Here is a 22,669-nt window from a genome sequence, read left to right as displayed (position 1 = left end):
CACCACTTTCTCATCCCTGAGAACTCCTACTCATCCTCTAAGACCCCTCCCAATTGTTCCCTGCTCTTTTGAGTCAAAGTTATCCCCTCCCACCTCTACTTCTCCTAGAGCACTTTGCTCTGACCTGGGGGAGAGAAATTCTACCCGCTGTACTGAGCCGGGTGCACACGCTCATGTGCACACAGAGCCTGGCCAAGCGTGAGGGATGGATGAGGGACTCAGTGAACGCAGCTTCTTGGCTAAGGGTTAAGATAGGTGGAAACACGGGGCGCCTGGGTGGCTCAGAAGGTTGAGTGTCCAACTTTGGCTCAGGTCATGATCTCACAGTCCGTGGGTTCGAGCCCTGCGTCGGGCTCTGTGCTGACAGCTCAGAGCCGAACCTGGAGCCTGCTTCAGATTCTGTGTCTCCCTCTCTCTCTGACCCTCCCTGCTCGCGTTGTCCTTGTTTCTCAAAAATAAATTTAAAAAAAATTAAGACAAAAAAAAGAAAAGTAGAAGCGTGGAAGGACTTGAGCCCCCTCAAAAGCAAACTTACATGTGACTTATGGAGGAAAGCATGGGGCGACCTTGAGGCCTGGCGGCTAAGAATGTGGGCTTGGACTAGAACTGAAATGATATTCTGCACCCAGCTCCTTGCTCCTCCAAGACATTCTGGTCCCAGCCTGAAGTCACGTGCTTGGGAAGGGCCCTGGTCCCTTCCTCAGAGGGATGTCAGTGACTTCCAGCAGCGCTGGGTGCCTCACATCCGGGGGGCCCTTCTCTTAACGGGGGCTTTACGCCAGCTCAGCAAGGTGTTAGCACCGCCCCCAGGAGCTGGGGGGATTTTCTTCCTGTGCCCACACTCAGGCTTCATTCACCCAGAAACTGCTGCTCCAGCAGCTCTCGGAGACTCAAACCAGAGGCCCTCCTGAGAGCCAGTGGGTGGGGACAGGCCCCCTGGAAAACCCTGTGTGGCTCCGCAGGGTTTCAAAACTTCCACTGAAACCCAGAAACCTAGCCCCGAGCTTTGCACCGGGGGCCGCGCTCTGGGGGATTTTATTCTTGCATCTCATTCTACCTTCACACCCCAGTCCCTGACCTGCCTCAGGGCCTTTGCTCGTGCCCTGCTCCTGACCCAGAATGCCCTGCTGCCTCCTCCCCCTGGCTGCCGCCGCAGGAAGTCACGAAAAGAGGAAATATGGGGAACAAACCGGGATTTGAATTCTGGGTCTGTCGACTCCAAGCTTTGTGACCTGGGGCCGGTAACTTGATTTGTCCGAGTGTCTTTGTCAGGAAAACGGGTTCCCTCACAGGGCTCTCATGAGGATTCTGTACAATAACGTGTGTAAAGCCCTCGTCACAGAGGAAGCCCTTGGTGAATGTGGGTGTGCTCACCCGGCCCTAGTAAAATGTTCCTTGACCAATGTCAAGGCCTGGCTCAAAGTCCCCTCTCCTTCAGGAACCTCCTCCACTCAGCCCCCTCGGGGTTCCTTGAGGACACCCCTTTGTACTGCCAGAGAGACAGGATTTAGCCAGCTCTTCAGCCCTGGGCCTCCCGGCTGGACTCCACACTACAGGCCGGCATGGGGCTCCCTCACCTCCACCTTCCTTCAGCAGAGCCCAGAGCGGGCCTGGCCATGGGCGAGACCCTGGAAATGTGGGTGGGGGTAATGTGACTTCTACAGACTTCTATTAAACATAATGGTAACTGGGATTTGTTGAGCCCTTACTGTGTGTCCTGAGGTATTTATCAGGTGGTAATGAAGACAGCCCAGAAACCCTCTGTCTGGGTTCAAATCCTACTTTGTCTCTTAGGAACCCTGTTCTCCTGGAAAGTTTCTTAGCCTCTTAGACCTTAACTTTCCCCATCTGTAAAATGGGGACAATAAGAATACCTTGTTTTGGGGGCACCTGGGTCGCTTAGCCAGTTAAGCGTCGAACTTTGGCTCAGGTCATGATCTCACAGTTCACGGGTTCAAGCCCCGCATTGGGCTCTCTGCTGTCAGCACAGATCCTGCTTTGGATCCTCTGTCTCCCTCTCTCTGCCCCTCCTCTGTACTTCTTCTCTGTCAAAAATAAGTAAATATATGTAAATTTATTTTTACATATTATATAAAATATGTATATTTATTTATTTTACATATTTATATATTTTATATAATATATTTATGTATTTTATATAATATATTTTTATCTTGTATACATAAAAATATACTTAAATAAAAAAGAGTACCTTTGTCTCAGCATTATAAAAAAGATGAAAGAATATGCAACATTAGAAACCCATGTAAGCACCTAAGAATCATCAGCAAGTGGTATTGATATGATGCAAGCAACTTATAAAGGTTTTTCAACTATGTTGTCATTTAAAAAAATTGTTTTTATTTTCATCACTAAAATTACACATACTACAAAACTACAGAATTTAGGGGAAAAAAAACCTTACCAGTAATGTTACCTCCAATGATAATTGTTGTTACTACCCTGTTACAGAATCTACCAGATGTTTTGTTAGAGAGAAAGATCACGGACATATAGAAACGCACTGAAAGTGTTTCAATAATCCCCAGGCATCCCCACCACCCTCGTTTAAGAAATGTTTACGATTAAAAAAAAAAAAAGCAAGAAATGTTTCCATTTTTGCTCCATTTGGCAAGATGATCTATATCAATAAGAAAGAAAACCAAACAGATAACTGTTGAAATACCTTCTTCTTCTTCCTTCCCCAGGGGATTCACACACTCCGAAGTGTGGCGTGTGTACCTTTCTCTTCAGTGCTTTTGTATTTTTATGACACAAAAATGTATCAACACTTAATAGATGGGCACGTGTACAATATTTTATATAAATATTATCTTGCTCGACGGGCTGTTCTAACACTTCTCTCATTCAATATATTATGTTTGCAAGATCTATCCATGTGGACATATCCAGATCCGGCTCAGGCTTTTAGTGAAAGAATCCAGTCTATGAACATAACACAGTATCTTTAATAATTTCCTGCTGGTGGGCTATTAGGTTACTTTGAATTTTTTTCAGTTGCAAATAGTGCTTCAAGTAAAATCCCTGGGGATGTCTGAATGTCAGTGCTTCCAAGAAGTTTTTCTACGACACATATGGAAAGGTAGAGTTTGGGGGGTCAAGGTCTGAAGATCTTCGACTTTTTAAGGTATTATAGACCATTTTTCGATTCATTATATGTGTAAGGATGTGATCATCCTGTATAATCTGTTCATAATCTGCTTTATCCGCCTGCTGTGCCCGTGCGCACACCCACGTTTATCACTCATCCGCGTTGGCACTCGTTGATTCAGGAAGGGCTTGAGTACTGACCAGGGCTGGTGTTGGGTGTTTCTTGGGATTGGACTTCAGTCACGTGAGGCTTTTACACCCATGAGGTGGGGGAGGCAGGACTGGCGTGTAACGAGATTTGCCCACCATCTGATAGCATGGAAGCAGCTGGGTTTCACACCTGGGCAGGTTGGATTCAAGCACCCCACCCAAGCCCCACTGAATCAGAATTCTAGAGGAGGGACCTGACATCCACCCCGTGCACCCGGTGGTCTGAATTCTTATGGGGGATGGAGCAGGTGGGACCTGTGAAAGCCCAGCGCCTCTGGCCCGCTGGCCTCTCTTGGAACAACAGCCCTTCTGTTGTCCCCTGGGATTAGCATTGAGCTGCTGGTGATTCTCTCTGCTTGGCGGTGGCTCGTCTTACCGTCTTGCTGTCTTACCGTGTGGGAGCTGCCTAGAGTCTGGCCTAGGAGCCTGTGGGGTCGGGACCATAGGAGCCTCTGGTTTGGGAGGAATTCCCGTTACCGTGGCCACCGCAGGCCCCATCCCCTCTCCAGGACCGCTGGGTGAAAGACTCTAAGATTCACAGAGCCAGGGGAGAGGGCAGCAAATGTGAGCGTGGGGCAGCTCTGCTAAGGTTCCTAAGGGAGGTGGGGAGGAAGCAGGGGATAATGAAGTCTCTGGGGAGCCGGAACAGACCCTTTGCAGAGAAGAAGGCTGAAGGGCCCTCGGAGTCATCTTCATGCCTGGGACGGAACGTGTGGTCGACGGCCGGATGCCCTCCCACATCCACTGAGGACTGGGCAAGGGGAAGTAGGCCAAAGCCTCAGGATGGGGGGTGGGGGGGGTTAGTCACGACATCTGCCACATACAACGGCCGGAGTGTCTCACGCCTGTTCTTGCCGCACCCCTCCAGGCATCCCACTGCGGCCCGGGCACCACACTCAGTGCCAGCTTAAAACTGAGGCCAGCAGGGCGCAGTGACCTTCCCAAGGTCACACAGCAAGTGATCAGCAGAGATGGTTTGGGCCACTGTTCTGTCCCCAAAGTCCTCATTCTGAGTGATGAAGGAAGAAAGTCCTGAGCGACGCCTTGGTGCCTGGGAAAGGCTGGGGGAGCCCTCGCTCCCGGACCTTCCCAGTCACACCCTCCCGTCCCTGACACCTGCTCCTGTGCCGGCACGAAGTGAACGGCCAGCGGGTGTGAACGGGGTTGATCACAGGCCAGGGGTAGACTCACTTCTCAGCTCTTGGCACAAGGTCCCTCACACACTCTCGAGAGAGAGAGAGAGAGAGAGAGAACGAGGGACTTCCAGAAATCTAACAGACCCCAGAGCGGGCTGTGCTGCAGTGTTCTTATGGTCAAGCTCCCATTTCAGTGGAAATTGTGAAGGGTCATTGGATTGGGTGGTGGAAGAGACAGGAATTCTATCTGGGCACGCAGGGAGGAAGTCATGCAGACGACCATCCTCTGCGTGTGACAGGGGGACACAAGAAAGTCAAAAAGGCTGGATATCCTCTAGCCTGTGGGGGGAGGGTCCTGTGGAGCTTCCAACTCCCATCAGACGTGTGCTGTCTTAGCTCGGGCGGCTAGAGCCAAATACCACAGGCAGGATGGCTCAAACAAACACGTGGTCACACAGTCCTGGAGGCTGGGAAGTCCAAGGTCAAGGTGCCTGCAGATTCAGTGTCCGGTGAGGGACCCCTTCCTGGTTCATGGCTGGCCCCCTTCCCACTGGGTCCTCACGTGACAGAGGGACAGAGTGCCTGTCTCCTGTTCTTTTTTCCATCACGAGGGCCCCACCCTCATGACCTCATCTACCCCAAATTCCTTCCCAGGGGCCCCACCTCCTGATGCCATCACAATGGGGAGTGAGGTTTCAATATGCAGATTTGGGGGGACACAAATGTCCCGTTCATAGCGTGTGCCCTGAGGTTCCTTTGCGTGCCCAAGTTTTTCCTAGGTAGACGAGGAGAGTGAAAACAAACAAAAACTCCGTCAAATAAAAAAAAAAACCACAACCCAAAGTCATTGACTTCCCTTTAAATATTTTTTAACTAGAAAAAAGGTTGTTTTCAGTTCATTTATTTTGAGAGACAGAGAGAGTGAGCTGGAGAAGGGCAGAGAGAGCGAGAGGGAGAGAGAGAATCCCAAGCAGGCTTCACGCTATCAGCAAGGAACCCGATGTGGGGCACGAACCCATGAACCGCGAGATCATGACCTGAGCAGAGACCAAGAGTCAGATGCTTAACTGACTGAGCCACCCAGGTGCCCCCTGACTTCCCTATAGGTTCTGAAGGAAGAAAGGTCACCCCAACTTTCTTGGACTTAGAGATGCCCAGCAGGTACAGCCTGGTCTATTCACCATAGCCGCCCCACACCAGTCACCTCTGCGAGCAAGGGCCATGCTGCCCCACCAAGTCCCTGGCCCAGCCTCAGTCTCTGTGACAAAGCAAACGCAGCCCAGCTGGATGTCACAACCTCCCCCAAGTCCCTCCAAAGACAGAGCCCAGCTACCGGCTCTGAGTCCAGTGACAAGTTCCCTGCGTGAGCCAGCGCCACACTTCTTTCCGATTTTAATGGACTTTTTCTTTCTTCTTTCCAGTTGTGCTGTGGATGGCTTCCCAGTAACAACCTCCAGGGGATTTCTTTTTATTTTTTTAGTGTTTTATTTTTAATTTTTGAGAGAGACACACACAGTGTGAGCGGGGGAGGGGCAGAGAGAGAGGGAGACACAGAATCGGAAGCAGGCTCCAGGCTCTGAGCTGTCAGCACAGAGCCCAACGCGGGGCTCAAACCCACGAACCGTGAGACCGTGACCTGAGCTGAAGCCAGACACTTAACCAACCGAGCCACCCAGGCGCCCCTGTTGTCTAATCTTTTACATCCATCTTTAGTGGTGATAAAGTGCTGGCCTGAAGGAGCCAGCCAAGAACTTGAGTTTGGGTGCTCTTCCCGGCTTGACTGGCGTGTAGGCACCCTCCTTCCTTCCTTCACACAGCCTTTAGGGACAAAATCTTAGTCTACAATCTCGACTCTGTGCTCCTTTTTCCACACCCTCCTCTTGCCAGTCCCACTGCATTAGCTCTGCTCAGGCCTTCCGATTATCTCATAAAGCTTCCCATCATCCCCTCATGTGCCGCCTCTCTCTGTTCCAGTCGATTTTTCACCCGTCACTGATTAATTTATCCACAACACCACTCATAGCACAGTACTTAAATACTTCCAGTAGCTTTATTTATTTTTTTATGTTTTTTATCTAATTTTTGAGAGACAGAGAGAGACAGGGGGAGCAAGGGAGGGGCAGAGAGAGAGGGAGGTACAGAATCTGAAACAGGCTCCAGGCTCTGAGCTAGCTGTCAGCACAGAGCCCAACGCGGGGCTCAAACCCACGAACTGTGAGATCATGACCTGAGCCAAAGTCGGACCCCTAACCGACTGAGCCACCCAGGCGCCCCTCCAGGGGATTTTTGAAAGAAAAGCAGCCACATAGTCCGGCACCCCCCTCTCCTGGCTCCTTCCCCCACCCCACCCCACCCCACCCCAGTTCTGTTGGTGGTCTGATTTCTGATTGTCCCTTTACGCCTCACAATAGACACAGGAGTGGGTCAGATGGCACCGAACCAGCCCGTGTTGGGAGCTGGTGGCTAAGCCAGCAGACTTGTCTCCTCCATGGTAGGAGGGCGGCGGGACAAACGGCACCCCAGGGGCCTCCGCTTGAGGAAGGATGGTCTCCTCAAGGTGACAGCTCATCCTAGGAGCCAGGGCCCCTTCTGGAAATTAGTCCCCGGAGCTGTGTCACCATTATGGGGGGCGGGGCTTTCACGTCTGGGTTCAGGGCTTGCTGAGCAGTGCAGAGTTGGAAGGAGTGTGGAAGACCCCCTGGCTTGCCAGGGCTCCCCGCCCCCACACGGTCCCTGGAGCAGAAACCAGGGGGCTGGATTGCAGCCAGTGGAGCAGAGCGGTTAAGAGCGTGGGCTCTGGAACCAGAGGGCCTGGGTTCAAATCCCAGCTCTGCCCCTTTCTCACTGTGTCCTCTGGGATAAATTACAAAAACGGCTTTGTGCCTCAGTTTCCCCACTTTATAGACTTGCTGTGGGAATTAAATTAAATTAATTCATCTAAAGTATTAGATGGCTCAGTCGGTTAAGCATCCGACCCTTGATTTTGGCTCAGGTCATGATCTCATGGTTCATGGGATTGAGCCCCGCAGCGTGCTCTGTGCTGACAGTGTGGAGCCTGCTTGGGATTCTCTCTCTCTCCCTCCCTCTCTCTCTGCCCCTCCCTCACTCACACTCTGTGTGTGTGTCTCTCTCTCTAAAATAAACAAACATGAAAAAAAATCACATCTGCATGGTTTCAAGTTTACAAAATGCTCGCAAAAAGCCTTCTTAGAGAAGCATTATTAACTCCAGCTTATGAAAGGAGATGGAGGCTCACAGTCTAAATGACTCCTTAGTCCTTAATAAGGGCAGGGGCGCCCGGGTGCCTCAGCCAGATAAGCACCTGATTCTTGGTTTTTGCTCAGGTCATAATCTCATGGTTCATGAGTTCAAGCCTAGAATCAGGCTCAGCGCTGACAGCACGGAGCCCTCTTAGGATTCTCTCTCTCCCCTCCCCCTCTCTCCCCCTCCCCCACTTATGTGCATGCTCTCTTTTTCTCTCTCTGCATCTTGGACCCAGCGTGCTCGAGATGGGTAACTGTTTCTATCAGTGTGGGTTGGAAATAGGACAGGGGGGCCCCACCTGGCATGCGGTCTCTCTCAAAATAAATATATAAACTAAAAAAAAAAAGAGTTAGTAAAGGCAGGGTTGGGACTCCTGTCCAAGCTCTTGGCTACAAGGCCCATGTTCCCCCCACATCATGCTGTCTGATGCAGATATGATGTGAGCCACATTTGTCATTCTAGATTTTCCAGTGGCCACATTTACAAAAGTAAAAACAAACAGATGAAGTTAACAGAATGATATATTTTACTTAACCCATATGTCCCAAATATCATTTCAACATGCTGTCAATATAAAAAGTTATTAATGAACTATTTTACATTCTATTTCTCACCTCACCAAGTCTTCGAAATATGGTGTATGCTTGGCATTTAAAGCCCATCTCAATCTGGACACTAACGTTCTGTATTTAGATTTCGTAAAATTTACTATGACAAAGGTAGAGTCACGTATCTAAGTAGCTCGAACAGTTTTTGAAGTTTTCCAATGACTGGATTGAATATCAGTTTTTAAAATTAAATTTAAATGAAGTGAATTAAATAAAATAAAAATTTCAACCATATTGGACAATGCAGCACTACACCATTCTCCATTTTGGACAGAAGGATCTCTAACATCTCCAGATTTCTACTTCTCTGCTGCATTTATACATAAGAACTCTTTGCATATGATGAACCAACCCCCTGTAACAATAGACTGAGAGTATAGGACAGATTTCTCATCTATATGGATAGGATATTGGAAGTAGGGCAATGCAGTGGTTTAAAAGAGTGGCATCTAGGGGCCCCTGGGTGGCTCAGTGGGTTGGGTGCCTGATTTCAGCTCAGGTCATGATCACCCCTTTGTGAGCTCTGTGCTGACAGCTCAGAGCCTGGAAGTGGCTTCTGATTCTGTGTGTCCTCTCTCTTCTCCTCCCTTGCTCGCACTCTGTCTCTGTCTCTCTCTCAAAAATAAACATTAAACATTTTTTAAAAAAGGAGTGGCATCTAGAACCAGACCGCCCAGGCTCCAAGCTGGCCTCTAATACGGAGCAGCTGGGTGACTGTGGGTGATTTACTTAACTTCTCTGTGTTGCACTTTTCTCTGTGATGACGCAGGGATGTTATTAATGCCCACCTCATAGGATAGTTTCAGGAGTTGAATAGATACTACATGGGAATAAAGCACATTGATAGTAATTGTCATCTATGGGACATACAGTGAGTGTTCATTACATGTTGTCTTTCATTATATACTTTATCTAATTATAACAAAAGCATCGAAGGACTCGAAGAGACCAGAAAGCTATCAGTCTGTTGTCCCCCAAGTGAGAAGACAGGTCCGGGGAGTATAAAAGACCCATCCAAGGTCACACAGAAAGCTAATGATAGAAATCGGTCCAGACCCGCTTCCTCTAACACTCAGCCCCGGTGACGCCTCCACTCTGCCCCCAACGATGCTGACATTTACTGGAGAAAAAACACCTTGGCCCACAGAGCACATGAGCTCTCCGTTTCACCCCCAGGAGCGAGATGCAGCTCTGGCTGACTCGGCCACACTGGGCTCAGGTGAGCAGAATGAGTGGACAGTCGACTTAAATCTCACTTGTGGGGGCACCTGGGTGGCTCAGTCTGTTAAGCGTCCAACTTCGACTCAGGTCATGATCTTGTGGTTCATGAGTTCGAACCCCACATCGGGCTGTGGGCTGACAACTCTGCTCCTCCCCCACTTGGGCTCTGTCTCTCTCTCTCTCTCAAAAATAAATGAACATTAAAAAAAACTCATTGTATTAGCACTGCAAGCTAGCCACATGTTCTCCCCGAAAAAGCACCCACTTGTTTCTTTGGAGACCTTTAATTTTTAATCTGTTGTGGAAGATTTAAAAGATTTAGAGCAACAAAAAGATAGAGAAAACAACAAAACTCTCTGTGTGGGTATATTTCCTGCGAGTGTTTTTTATTTTTCCTGTGCTTTTTTTTCCCCCTGTAGTAGAGATCACATTTCATTTATTTATATCCTTTTAGCGTCTCTTCTGGGCAAGGCGCTGTCCCAGGAGCCAGGAAGATGGAACAGTCCCGTCCCTGTGATCCTTAGAATCTAGCGGGCCTAATGGGAATCAACAGCTCATCACCAAAACCACTGTACTTGCACGTGACTGGGGCCATAGAGGAAAAAAACCCACAGTTCAAGGAAAGGACAGAATAGGGGACCAAACTCGGGCTCCCTCTGGGTCCTGAAAAACCTTCAGAAGCTTACAACCAGGCTGGGTGGGGGCGGGGCTGGAGGGCACAATGTATTTGTAAGTTCCCCAGGTCATTAAAAACCTGTTGGGAATATTTTTGGCAAATATTTTAACTGTTGATCTTCCTAATCGATCTGCCGGTTACTTTTAGACAATTCAGTTGTCACCAGTTTGGAGGATTTTTCATTTTTTTCTTATTAGAAACGAGGTAGGGTAAGACTTTGTCTCACATGTGTCGTGTCTTTTCATGTTCCCTGGTGAGCCCTCACTGGGGAGTCCTTGTTGTTCCCATTTTACAGAGGGAATGCCTGAGGCCCAGAGAAGCTAAATGATTTGCTTGAATGACACAGTTAGAAAAGGGCTCAGGGGCACCTGAGCTCAGTCGGTTAAGCATCCGATTCTTGACTGAGACTCAGGTCATGATCTCATGGTTCTTGAGTTGGAGCCTCGAATCGAGCTCTGCGCTGACAGCCAAGAGCCTGCTTGGGATTCTCTCTCTCCCCCTTTCTCTGCCCCTCTCCCACTCACACTCTCTCTCTTAAAAGAAAAGAAAACAGAAAGGGGCTCAGCTGGAGAAAGGAGCCTAGAACTTTCCAATTCTGAAGCATGGACTCTAATCTCTAAGTAGTATTCCAGATTATTTCTTTAGGAGAGGTTTCCAGAAGCAAAATGACTGAATCAAAAGGGCTTTGCTGTTGTTGTTCTTAAGGCTGTTGACACGGGCTCATGACACTTTACACTGATGTTAAAAACAACGTGCCTGTGGCAGGTGACGTGTGCCACACTCCACACACTGGTTCTGTGCCCGCCCCCCTCCATGGCCCTCCAGCTCCACCCTGCCTTCCCCTCAAACCCCAACCCTGCAGCCTCATCCCCTCGGCAAGCACATCTCTAAACAGCAGGGGGTGGATGGGTGCCTTCCACTGGTATCTCTCTCACCCCTGTGCCGGGTGTGCCCAGGGCCGTGCTCTGGTGAGCCCCCCAAGGGACTTGACCGCTTCCCCGCCTGGCTTGCTCTGACACTGGGCTGCCAGCTGGAGCCTCGGACCCTCCTTCACTGTCTATGCCTCCTCCCTGTCCAGGTCCCCCAGCTCTCGAAGCCCCGGGGGAGTCCCATGGGCCTGGGTGACACAAGAGGACAGGTATCTCTCAGGCTCCAAGCTAGGCGACTCTTCATTTCTCCTGTCCTCAGTCGCCTACATTTCACGTTCCCTTGGCACCTTCCCCCGGCTACCCCATCCTGAGTCCTGTCCCGTTCTGCTGGGGGCTGGCCTGAAATGCCGCTGTCCATCGTCCTGGGCTGGTGTGGGGCGGGGCTGAGCTTTTTCTCCTCCCACTCGGAAGCCACCCCCCCCATCCCTTATCCCTCTGGGTCCACACCTTTGCAGAACGAGGGGCACAACTCAAGATGATTTTGTGGGGCACACAGGATAACTGAGCTTGGTATCAAATAACATGGAAGAAATCTGCGTGAGAAGAAACAGGCTTCATTATTTTAATTATTTTATCGTCAAGGCTCTGTCGTTCTTTCTGAGCCTATCATAGAGACTGCCCTTATTTGATGATGCCCACGGGGGTGGGCAGTCTGGGGGACACAGTGTCTTTTAACATTTCTTAGGTGGCTTTACGTTCAGTAAACGTGATTTCACAGTGAGCTTCGAGCTGGGCCAAGCGGTACAAAAAGTCCATCTGTCCTTGCATATTTCCTAAGATTTTGCATGTCGACCTCTGTACCTAATTTTATAGAAATGGATTCATACCACACATGGTTTTCTAAATACGGCCTTTTATCTCCTTCTTTCCTTGCTTGCTTTCTCTCTCTCCTTCTTTCTCCCACCAGCAGGAATGTTCAGCCCCAGGACCAGTTCCCCCCCCCCAGTGTGATATAAAAATGTAGAGCCCCTTCTTCAAAAATTATTGAGAATTTCAAGATGGGGACAGCACTAAACCATGTCCAGAGAACTTTCTGAGCTGGGGGACTGTGAACGCACAGGTCACACATCCATAAATCTGGCCCCTCTGTCTTCCCCATGTTCATATAATTGTACCTGTTCATAAAAGGGTTGGGTTGGTTTTTTTTTTTCCTTCTTGGCCATTCCTTTACCACAGTTGTATCACATTACATTTTCTTCTCTGCATCTTGCTATACTCAACACAGCATGGAAATCCCTTCAACTGGTGTGTGTCCATTTCATTCTTTATAAAGGCGGCGTCAGATGACATGCTGTAAATGGACCATAATTCATTCCGTTTCCCCGACGAATGAGCATTCGCTCTGTGTCCCGTGATTAGCTATTCAAGACACTGCAATGGACACTTTTACATTTGAGTCTCTTGATGCTGTAAAGCAGACTCCCAGGAAAAGGTGAAGGTTCCTTTTCAAATCAATTTACTCCAGCAAAAAGTGAATCAAATGTGAAGAAAAGCGTGGAATGCAGGACCAGACAGAAGCCATATCGTGCCTGGGACGCACTGGTCCTGCGCTGGGCCGTCCGCGAGAATCGAGGCCTGAATGGAAGGAGGGTGGGAGGCAAATCCTGCCTCAGTTTCTCCAGGCACCAGAGTCAGAGGACACAAAAGCCGGGATCCTTTCTTGGGATAGGGTCAGGAAAATGCCTGCGACACAGAGAACAAATGCTTGAGCAGGAATAAACGGCCTTGGTGACAGCTGTCCTTAAAGCCGGCAGGTCCACCCCCCCCATCAGTCAGTCAGCCCCCACAGGGGTGGGCAGCCCGGGGGACACAGGGCTGGCTCGGCCGTGAGCCCTGTCCTGTGGGGCTTTCCAGTCTCAAGCAGAGAGCATGTGTGTCTTACACATGGGAAAGTGGTTTCCCAGACCAGAGAGACACACACGACTGAGCTAGGGCCCTCCACACACACAAAGACCCTCACACACAAACGGTCACAACCACACACTCACACGCCCACCAAAACCCCACGCACACCCACGCGGCAGCCAGCACCCCATTCCCCCACCCCGGGCCCTAGCACACATACTGAAAACGCCTCTGGAGCACTGGGGCCGTTGCCGTGGGAACCGGGGTTCCGCAGTCCTAACCTGTGGGCATCTGAATTCTTGTTCTGAATATTACATTAGCCACGGAGTGTGTGCTTGGAATTCTGAGTCCTTTCCCCTCCAGGGGGGCAGGCTGGGCGGCCAGGCAGAGAGCTGGTGAGGACAGGCAATTCCAGGCCTGATTCCTTTCTGTCTGAGTGATGGAGTGGCCCAGACGGAGGCCTCCAGGAGAGCCATGTCTGCGGGCCAGAGCAGGGGTGCGCCTGGGTGGAGGAGTCCGCAGAATCTTCCCAGGGGAGGTCAGACCACGGAACAGCCGTGCCTGAGTCTGCAGCCCCTGTACCTGTCAGACCAGGCCGGGCTGGGCTGCGGTAACAAGCACAGGCTGAAATCTTCATGCCTTAACCTAACAAACGTTCACTTCTGGGTTTTTTAGGTTTTTTGCGCATTTTTTTTGGAAGGGGCCCCCCGGATGTGAACTGGAATAAGGTTTACTTCTTACACAAAATTCTCGTTGGGTCAGCATTCCCCTCCATCTTGTGGTTGCATCAGGGCCTCAAATACTGGGCCAACAGAGCAGAAAGGGAAGGAAGGGACAGAGGAGGCTCCCGGCCTCTTCCCGACGTCAGCCCATCAGTGAGCACGCATCCTTCTTCCTAGACGGCAACGGCCCAACCTCAGTACAAGAGTGACCCTGGACGCAGAGGCGGTCCTTTGGGAGCACAGCAGCCCCCGCCACAGCTGTCTCTTTGTGCTTCTGCAAACTGCCCAGCACGGAGCCGATTCCTTGGAGACCGTTCAAATCTAAGTTCTGCTTCTTGCTAAGCTGGGGGGCCTCTGGCCAAGTATCAGTCAGGGTCCCAACAGGAAACGGGATGCGCTGTCAAAATAGAAGAGTTTGAATGGGCTTATTTACAAAAAGACTGTTTACAGGGGTGCTTGGGTGGCTTGGTTGGTTGATCATCTGACTTCGAGTCAAGTCATGATCTCATGGTTTGTGGGTTCGAGTCCCGTGTCAGGCTCTGCACTGACGGTGTGGAACCTGCTTGGGATTCTGTCTCCCTCCTATGAAAAAAAACACAGAAAAAAAAAACTATTTACAAAGGATAAGATAAGCAAGAACCAGAAGTGGCTAAGCTGGGCCACCGCCCTGGGCCCAAGGAGACAAGACCAGGGAGTGGTCAGTGAAATCTGGAAGGAGAGAGTCAAGAACAGGAGAAGCCAAGGGAATAAGCATCTACGACTCCACGCCCCTCCCTCCTACCTCTGCTGGGGCTCCCCATTGCCTGAGCCAAGCAAACACTAAAGGGCCCAGGGAGATGTTGATTTAGTCCAAACAAATCAGCCCCCGGGGCCAAGTGGACGGCAGCTCTGGAAGGACCAACGGGACACCATCTTATACACGCAAGTGGTTTCTATTCTTTGGGTCTCCCTTTCCTAATTTGTAAAAAGTGCATGCTAATATCTACCTCACTGTGTGGCTGAAGGAAATGGAACACGATCTGTGGGGAAGGGGCACAGCTTCAGGCTTCAGCAAACGTTAGTTTTCTCCGTCTCCAAAAGCTCTGTATCCTGACGGGCCCGCCCCAGGATGCGCCAGTTACCCGGAAGTCGGGTGTGAATTTCTCAGACAGGTTTTTCCAAACAAAAATGTTCCTCCTGGGAATAACTCCCATTTTAGCTTCTTCTAGTAGGTCCAGTATTTTATAGGTATTGACTCCTTCTAGCCTCACAATACCCACTTAAGCGCAATTGCTGATAAATTGCCACTCTGGCCGAGAAAGGGAAATAACCCATACGTGGTCACTCAGCCTGGAAGTAGGTGTGGCCCCAAAGCCCGCAGTCACTCCCTCCTGCTCTACTCTGATTTCTGAGCATGTTTGCACAGTTCAAAGGTGAAATGGAGGATACCCCAGCAAGAAAGCTTGAGAATTGCCCTGAATGGAGGTGACTATGCCCAAGGCCCAGGACCATGTCATGTCAAGGTCCCCAGGCAGCCATAGCTCCAGAAAGTGCCCCAGTCCTTCAAGGCAGCTCTGTGCTGTCTACCTCTAGGCTCACTCACGCACGACGGCTGCTGCTGGTTAATTTCAGGTCACCCAACTCCAACCCCATCTGGCCAGCTGGACACCAGCAGTGCAGAGAGCCAGCCCTTGGAGCCAGGTAAGGAAACAATCCCTCTGAGGCGAACAGCCAGCTTTCTGACATCAAAGCAGGTGGTGTCCTGGGTGATGAGGAAAAGAAACAGACTTTGAGGGTACCAGGGAGGCCCCCTAACTTCAGACAACACTTCTTCCTGGCTCAGCGCCTGAGTCCTACCAGTCCACTCACTCTGAGATCTTAGAACTACCACCTTTGAAAGGTCACTGATAAAATGCCACATATGCGTGGGGCACCTGGGTGGCTCAGCCCGTTAGGCATCCAACTCTTGATCTCAGCTCAGGGTTTGATCTCAGGGACAAGAGTTCAAGCCCCCCGCTGGGCAAGGAGCCTCGCTTAACATGAAATGTCACACACGTGTGGTCAAAAGGTTCAGGGAGCATTTTAAGGAGACTTGTTGAGAACAAGCTGAAGTACTTTTAGTGGGGCGGGGGTTCCACCAAGTCGATCTTTGATTAACTCAACATACATTTATTAGGCACCTACTCTGTGCAAAGGTGTGCACTACCTGGAGGGTACAGTCCAAAAATAGGCAGGTGACTCCTCAAGGAGGTGTCTGGGGAACCACCACCCCAAACAGCCTGTCTTCAACCCCATCACCAACCCCATGGCCACCCTCCAGGGCTTCAAGGTCATGATGGCAGCCTCAGTGGTAGGTCCCTCAGAACAGCAGAGGGACCTAAGAGTGGAAGCATGGCACCACAGTACAGGGTCAGGGCCTTGAACCAGAACTCTGCCCTTCTTTCACACCAGGGTGCCCTGGAGCCAGGGGCAAAAGAAGGAGTTTTGTGGGGCCTGGACCCCAGGTTCTCTGTCACCCTAGACCTAACGAAGCATCCTAACCTCTACGGTCACCCTCAGCCCCCTTCTCCTGACCCTAAGGAGAACCAGGTCAGGCCACAAAGGGAAATTAGGGATGAAGCAGTTCAGCCCCATTTTGCAGACTGGAAGGCTAGGCCCAGAGCCCAAGAGGGTATAGCCTGAGATAACACAGCAGGTCAGCGGTGGAGCCCGCACTTCCATCCCTGGGATCTGCAGAGTCCCAATCCCTGGAGGCCTCAGCTCGCGTCTGGCACCTTCCAGGACAGCGGCTCGGGGTCCGCCTGGTGAACGGAAGCAGCCACTGCAGTGGGACGGTGGAGGTCTGGATCCGGAAGTCCTGGGAGCCGGCATGCGGAGCGTTCTGGAACCACGACGCCACCGAGGCCGTGTGCCGAGCGCTAGGCTGCGGCAGGGCCGGGCCGACCATCCAGCCCACCCTGCCGCCTTCGGAGCTGCCGCCTGGTCCAGGCGCAGGGAACACCAGCGAGGCCCCGAACGCCACACTGGTCCTGGCGCCTGCTGTTCTGTGCCAAGGGGCCGAGTGGCTGCTCTGCCACGTGGAGGAGCACGTGTGCGACAGTGCCGGGAAGCCGGCTGAGGTCACCTGCGCAGGTACAAGTGGACCGCCACCTGGGCCCCGCCTGCCCTACCCTCAGGCCTTCAAATCATTGCCCCTCACTCCCGTCCCCAGCCCTGGCCCCTGGACCCAAGCCCCGCTCTCCAGATCCCCCTCCTCCCCCGCTTCGCCACCTGCCTCCCGCCACCAATGCACACACAGCTGGTTCCCACACTGGAGGACTGCAGCACTGTCTCGTTTCCAGCTCTGAGCAAGCCCTCAGATCTGGACCCCGGACCTCTCCCCCTACTAGGTCTCCAGCTCCACCACTTTGGTCCCCAATCTGACCCCTTGGGTCCCTAATCCTAACGGGGTCTCTAGCCCTTACTTACTGGTCCCGCCTCTTCTTTCGCACAGGACCTCTATCTCTGCCTCTACCTCCCATGTACATAAATATGCCAGGTTCCCTTGTGCTCCTTAGCGTTGTCGCTCTCTGGCCAGGAGACCTGTTTTCCAGGCCCCGCCCACCAGGTCTCTAGCCCCACCCACCAGCCTGCAGCTCCGCCCACCCAGTCCACAGCCTCCAGATTTTTCTCTGTCCTGCCCACCAGGTTACTAGCCCCTCCCACAGGTGCTTAGTCCTGATGAGTCTCCGACCTCTGCCCACCAGGTCCTCAGCCCTAACAGGGTTTTCCAGTCCTGCCCGCTGAACTACCAGCTCATCTCACTGGTCCACAGCCAAGACCACCCTCCCACCCCTCCCTTCCTCATGTTCTTCCCAACCACCCACAATCCTCTTCCCCTCTTTTCCCAGAGAACCACGCGGTGCGGTTGGTGGGCGGCAGCAGTCCGTGCGCCGGCCGCGTGGAAATGCTAGAGCACGGCCAGTGGGGGTCGGTGTGTGACGACGCGTGGGACCTGGAGGACGCCCAGGTGGTGTGCCGGCAGCTGAACTGCGGCTGGGCGGTGCAGGCCCTGCCCGGCTTGCACTTCGCCCCTGGCCAAGGCCCCATCCACCGGGACGAGGTGAGCTGCACAGGGACCGAGGACTTCCTGTGGGACTGCCATGGGCTGCCCGGAAACGGCTACTGTGGTCACAAGGAGGACGCCGGCGTGGTGTGCTCAGGTTAGCAGACGGTCACCTACCCACACTTACCTGTCCTAGGCCTGGGACCCCGGAGGGATGGCCCCTGCCGGTGAGAGGGCAAGTCCAAGAGGGAAGCTAAGAGACAAGAAAATCCGAGGGACAGAGTGATAAATGCTCTAAGAAAGGACGCCAGGTGGAGTTTAGAGGGAGCAGGCACTCCAGAGTTGCAGGTCAAGCCTGCGCACCTCCTGGAGGAGGTGACATCAATGGTGAGACTCTTCCCCAATGCAAGTTGGTCACCTGGTTCAGAGCAGCAAGGGGGGATGGAGGCAAGGAGACCCCCGAGGAGGCTGTCAGCGATCCCAAGGAGGCCATGAAGTTCTGGTTCAGCCAGTCCTTGTTTTCGCTTGGGCACGGGAATGGGGGTGAGGGAGAAGGGGTCTTGGTAGAGATTCTGATTCAGTAGGTCTGGGCAGGGCTCCGGAGTCTGCATTTGTAACAAGATCCTATGCCATGCCGCTGCTGCAGGTCCACGGACCACAGTTTGAGTAGCAAAGCAGCATGGGCCAGCAGAGGCGGAGCAGAGGACAAGAGGGTGCAGATAGAGAAGGGAAAGGACACAGATTCTGGAGACTGATTGGCTGTAGGGTGTTTGCATTCATGAGTCTGGTCTGCTGGGGGGCTTCAGCCCAAAGGGTCCTGTGACCTGACTCTTCCCCCACCCCGCACCTCTCCTCTGCAGAGCACCAGTCCTGGCGCCTGACTGGGGGCGCCGACCCCTGCGAGGGGCAGGTGGAAGTACATTTCCATGGGGTCTGGAGCACAGTGTGTGACAGTGAGTGGTACTTCTCGGAGGCCCAGGTGCTCTGCCGGGCCTTGGGCTGCGGGACCATGGCTGCAACACCCAAGGGGCTGCCCCACTCGCTGCCAGGGAAAATGTACTACTCATGCAAGGGGGAGGAGCCCACCCTCTCCGATTGCAACTGGAGGTTCAACAACTCCAACCTCTGCAAAGAGTCGAGTGCAGCCAGAGTCCTCTGCTCAGGTATCCCTCCGCGCCCCTCCCCCCCCAGATGCAGACTAGCATTTCCACCCGAATCTGAAGCCTTAGAATTGACAGGCCAGGGGCCAAAGCTTGGCCTGGGGTGGGAATGAAAACTACTGGCCTACAGAGACCATTGTCCTTACCGTGCCCAGGCCGACGTGGCTAATTAATCAGGGTGTTCTTGCCCACAGAACCCTCGATTCAACCCCCAAAGCATGAGTCCAGTTTTTGGTGAGACGTCACTCTATGCTAAGCAGTGGTATCTGTTGACTGGAATTCATTCAAGGAAATGAAACTGCCGTCCCAAAGCCGGTGACATAGAAGAATAATATTGAGAGACACGAATAATAATGTCAGCCGGTGGGGCCCCCATGACGTGCCAGGCACTGGGGAGCACCTGGAACCTCTTATTTCAGCAAAGCCTCATTTCCACACTGTGAACTGGATTCTATCATATTTCACCAAATCTAAAGTGGCACCAACAGGTGACACCATTATGGTTTCATGTACCATAAAGGACAACAGTGCTGCCAAAATACACCCGTGACATGCCATCGATGGTAACAATTGATGCCAGCATCCCAATTTCAGAGGTGTGACGCTGTGAAAAAGCCAGAGCGTTAGAACCAGAGAAACATGGTGTTAGCGTCCGTGGAGCCTAGCTCTACCATTCACCCATGGGGGTGGGGGTGGGGTTCAGGGCCAGGGTCGTGTGGATGCAGACAGGCGCCACCTCACCGGGGAGCTGGGAAATCGGGTAATATCCACGGGGGGACTTAGCAAGCCCCATCTCAACCTGTCACGTGATTATGATAGTGATCATAACGTCAGCTTCCCAGCCCCCGGGGCCAATGTGAAGAACGAACCCAGGACTTAGCAGAAAAAGAGATTTGGGGTGTGTAGCCCTTAGTTCTAGGTTGTATGTCTGTCTTGCTCCGTTTCTCACACAAGGACCGGCACACAGTAGGTGCTCGGTAACGTGTGGTGAGTGAATGACCGGTGCTCTCTGACAGGCTCCCGGAGTCTGCTCAATCTGTCCACTACGGAAGCACCTGCAAGCATTCAGCCTGTCACTGTCGGTGAGTGTCGCTGGGTACACGGCTTCTCGGAGAAGTGGGTGCACACCTCCCATGTCCCCCACCTCCAATGGACTTGGGCTCCCTCCGCCGCCACCCTGTCCCCACGCTCCATTGTGTGGGTGCTTTTGCCCCTCTCTGCTCCCCTCCCTGCCATGTAAGCCCCACAGCTTCCGGAATCCTGGTATTTCATGGACAGGGGCCCACTCTCCTGTCGGGCAGGAGAATAGAGCAGGAGAGAGCCAGTGATGGTCTGATCTGACTCGGGCCAGCGGTAGGGAACAGTCAGTGTGTTAATAACGTCCTGGGCAGTGGCCCAGAGCTTTACCATCATTATTTCCCAGCCCTGTAACCCTCCTGGCACCCCCATCGGGGAGGTCTCATTAGCGCCTTTACATGGAGAAAAAGGCTCGTGCCGGCCAGCATCGGCCAGAGTTTGCATCCAAAGCTCTGATATGAACCGGGCTCGGTGTGCCCACCAGCTGTGTACGGCTTGGCCGACTTCCCGGAGGACTCCCGAGGCTCAGAGCCCAGCTGTGTCCCCCACTGGCTGTGTCGCGCTGGGCTAAGTCTCTCTGAGCCTCAGATCTCTTGACTGTAAAGTGGGGATGATCACAGTAGCTTTCTCCTGGCATTGTCATGAGTCTCCAATGAATTCATTTCTCAAAAGTGCTTAGAACAGGGCGGAGCAGATGGTAAGCACTGTCTGAGCATTAGGTATTCTGGTGATTACTTAACCCGGGCATGGAGCCCCTTGGTGACCCCAGGATAGTCTCGGGGGCTGGCCCAGGTTCATGGGCTGCGAGCCATTTCCTGCTTCCACTGGCTTGGGGACCGATGGAGGGGCACTAAGTCCTGACACAGAACCACCAATGGATGAGGGCACAGAAGGGGGATGAAACCCTGGGGAGGGCGCAGGCTGTGGGGTGAACTCCTGCCAGAACCCCAGACACCCGCTTGCACACTCTCTCTGATGCAGAGAAAGATCCACCTCCAAGGACCACACTGTAGCCTTTGGCCCCACAGCCCTGCCTTCAGCTTGTCCCCTTGGGCCCACATTCACTGGTTTTCTCATGGCCCCCATGGCCCAGCCTCTCTCTTGCACCCACTTCCTGCTGCTAAATCCACCTCCCACCTTGGTCTAAGTTGCCCCCTTTGCTAATGGAGGGAAGGGGAAAAAATGAGAACAAGGAGGGGGTAATCTGTTGGCGGGAGGGACGGGGAGCAGATACTATGCCCAGCCAGGGGGTCAGGATGCTCTCATGCCACAGTCCCCTGTAATGCTGTCGCTACCCTTCATCCAACCCTGTGGTTTGACACTAAGAAGGAGGCGGTTCCCGTTTCTTCTCTAGCGAGGGCTCCAAGCACCCGCCTCTATCCTCTATTTGGGTTCTTGTAAGCAGGGGTGGGTCAAGAGAGAGGTGAAGATAGCAAGCCACATGGGGGCTGCAGAGCTGGGAGGTCCAGAATCACGGCCCTCACCTCTGCCCTCAGGTCATACATGTCTGGTAGGAATGATGCATCGGGGCACGGAAGACACATATCGCTCTCTGGATAGTCTGTTTGCTGCCAGAGGTGGCTCCAAGTCACCTTCTTTAGAAAGCCAGCCTCTGTGTCCCGCCCCCACCCTCCCACCAGAGAATCAGGTACCCCTTGGAAAGCTCACGCCTGCCCATACCTCCTTCCCAGCAAGCATGACACCATATTGGATTGAGTCAACGTGTTGATCTCCCACTGGACAGTGGCCACAGGGCCCATGATGCTGATGTCGTACTTGTATCCCTAGAGCCCAGTGGGCACACAGTGGGCACTCGATGACTATTGAGCTGGGGGCCAGGGGAAAGGCTCCCTTCGTTAATTGTTCCTTCCGTGCCCCTTTTTTGAGCACCTCTCGACAGAAGGCATCTAAAAGCAGATGGGAACATTTGAAAAAAAGAAGAGAGAAGGAAGAGAAGTCCAAAAGGGAAGTGGGTCAGTGGGAGAGAGGCTGGAGAGACAAGGAGGGCAAGGAGAGGTCTGTGTTCGTTCCTCTTTCTGATTTGGGATTCTTGCTTCCAGAATCTACTGTGACCCAGCAAATGGAAGCCTGGAAACCACGAGAACTAATACTTCTCATCCTCTGCATCATTCTGGGAATTCTACTCCTTGGCATCCTCATCTCGACGGCCTTCATCCTCTTCAAAGTCAAAGGAAAATACGGTAGGTGCTGAGTTCTGGGAGCCACAGGAAAGGCCCAGGGAGGGAAGAAGCAGGCCTGAGATGTGGCCTTCTCTGGGGACTCAGCAGAATGGAGTGCCCTCTGACAGTGGCCGCGCTTGGGATTTTCCCTGCATGCCCAGCATAAGTGGTTCATGGGAGGACTAGACTGTGTGTGCATTTGAGGGAGAGGTGGGGAGAGAGGGGTCTCTGTGAGAACAGGACCAGGTAGCCCGAGACAGAGCAAGAAGTGACTTGTAGCGGCTCTGCTTCCCCTCTCTCAGCCCTGCCCGTTGTGGTGAATGCCCAGCACCCACCCGCCACCACCCCAGAAGCGATCAATAACTATCAAGATGTCCCCATTACCATTTCCAAAGAAGAAGGTAGGATGCCACCCACCCTGGGCCGGAGGAGGGCTGGGGAGGACTGGAAGGGAATACTTTTTTTGGAGGGTCAGTACTGTGTAGGTCCAAGCAGCACCCCATTGG

At 52.5% G+C, this 22,669-nt stretch overlaps 1 protein-coding gene and 1 long non-coding RNA gene across 5 annotated transcripts in view; one reads left to right on the top strand and one right to left on the bottom strand.

Annotated features, from left to right (window-relative positions):
* CD6 (CD6 molecule) overlaps window positions 1-22,669 on the top strand; it is a 40,462-nt gene that overhangs the window by 15,042 nt on the left and 2,751 nt on the right. For 2 of the 4 annotated variants that reach the window (XM_029956289.1, XM_029956288.1), the window contains exons 2-8: window positions 15,334-15,402; window positions 16,483-16,833; window positions 17,592-17,903; window positions 18,607-18,909; window positions 19,923-19,988; window positions 22,044-22,184; window positions 22,466-22,564. In XM_029956289.1, coding sequence (XP_029812149.1) covers window positions 15,334-15,402; window positions 16,483-16,833; window positions 17,592-17,903; window positions 18,607-18,909; window positions 19,923-19,988; window positions 22,044-22,184; window positions 22,466-22,564 — 1,341 coding nt within the window. The remainder of the gene's footprint in view (window positions 1-15,333; window positions 15,403-16,482; window positions 16,834-17,591; window positions 17,904-18,606; window positions 18,910-19,922; window positions 19,989-22,043; window positions 22,185-22,465; window positions 22,565-22,669) is intronic. The other 2 variants (XM_029956291.1, XM_029956290.1) reach the window with 2 other exon arrangements.
* On the bottom strand, window positions 11,704-13,048 carry LOC115306087. The gene is made up of 2 exons (XR_003915171.1): window positions 12,271-13,048; window positions 11,704-11,956 (listed from the first exon to the last, which is right to left on the bottom strand). It is a non-coding gene; the product is annotated as an uncharacterized LOC115306087 (long non-coding RNA).

Source organism: Suricata suricatta, chromosome 11 (assembly GCF_006229205.1).
Source record: "Suricata suricatta isolate VVHF042 chromosome 11, meerkat_22Aug2017_6uvM2_HiC, whole genome shotgun sequence".
NCBI lineage: Eukaryota > Metazoa > Chordata > Mammalia > Carnivora > Herpestidae > Suricata > Suricata suricatta.
Note: the sequence above shows the minus strand (reverse complement) of the source record. Positions and strands in the feature narration are given on the sequence as shown.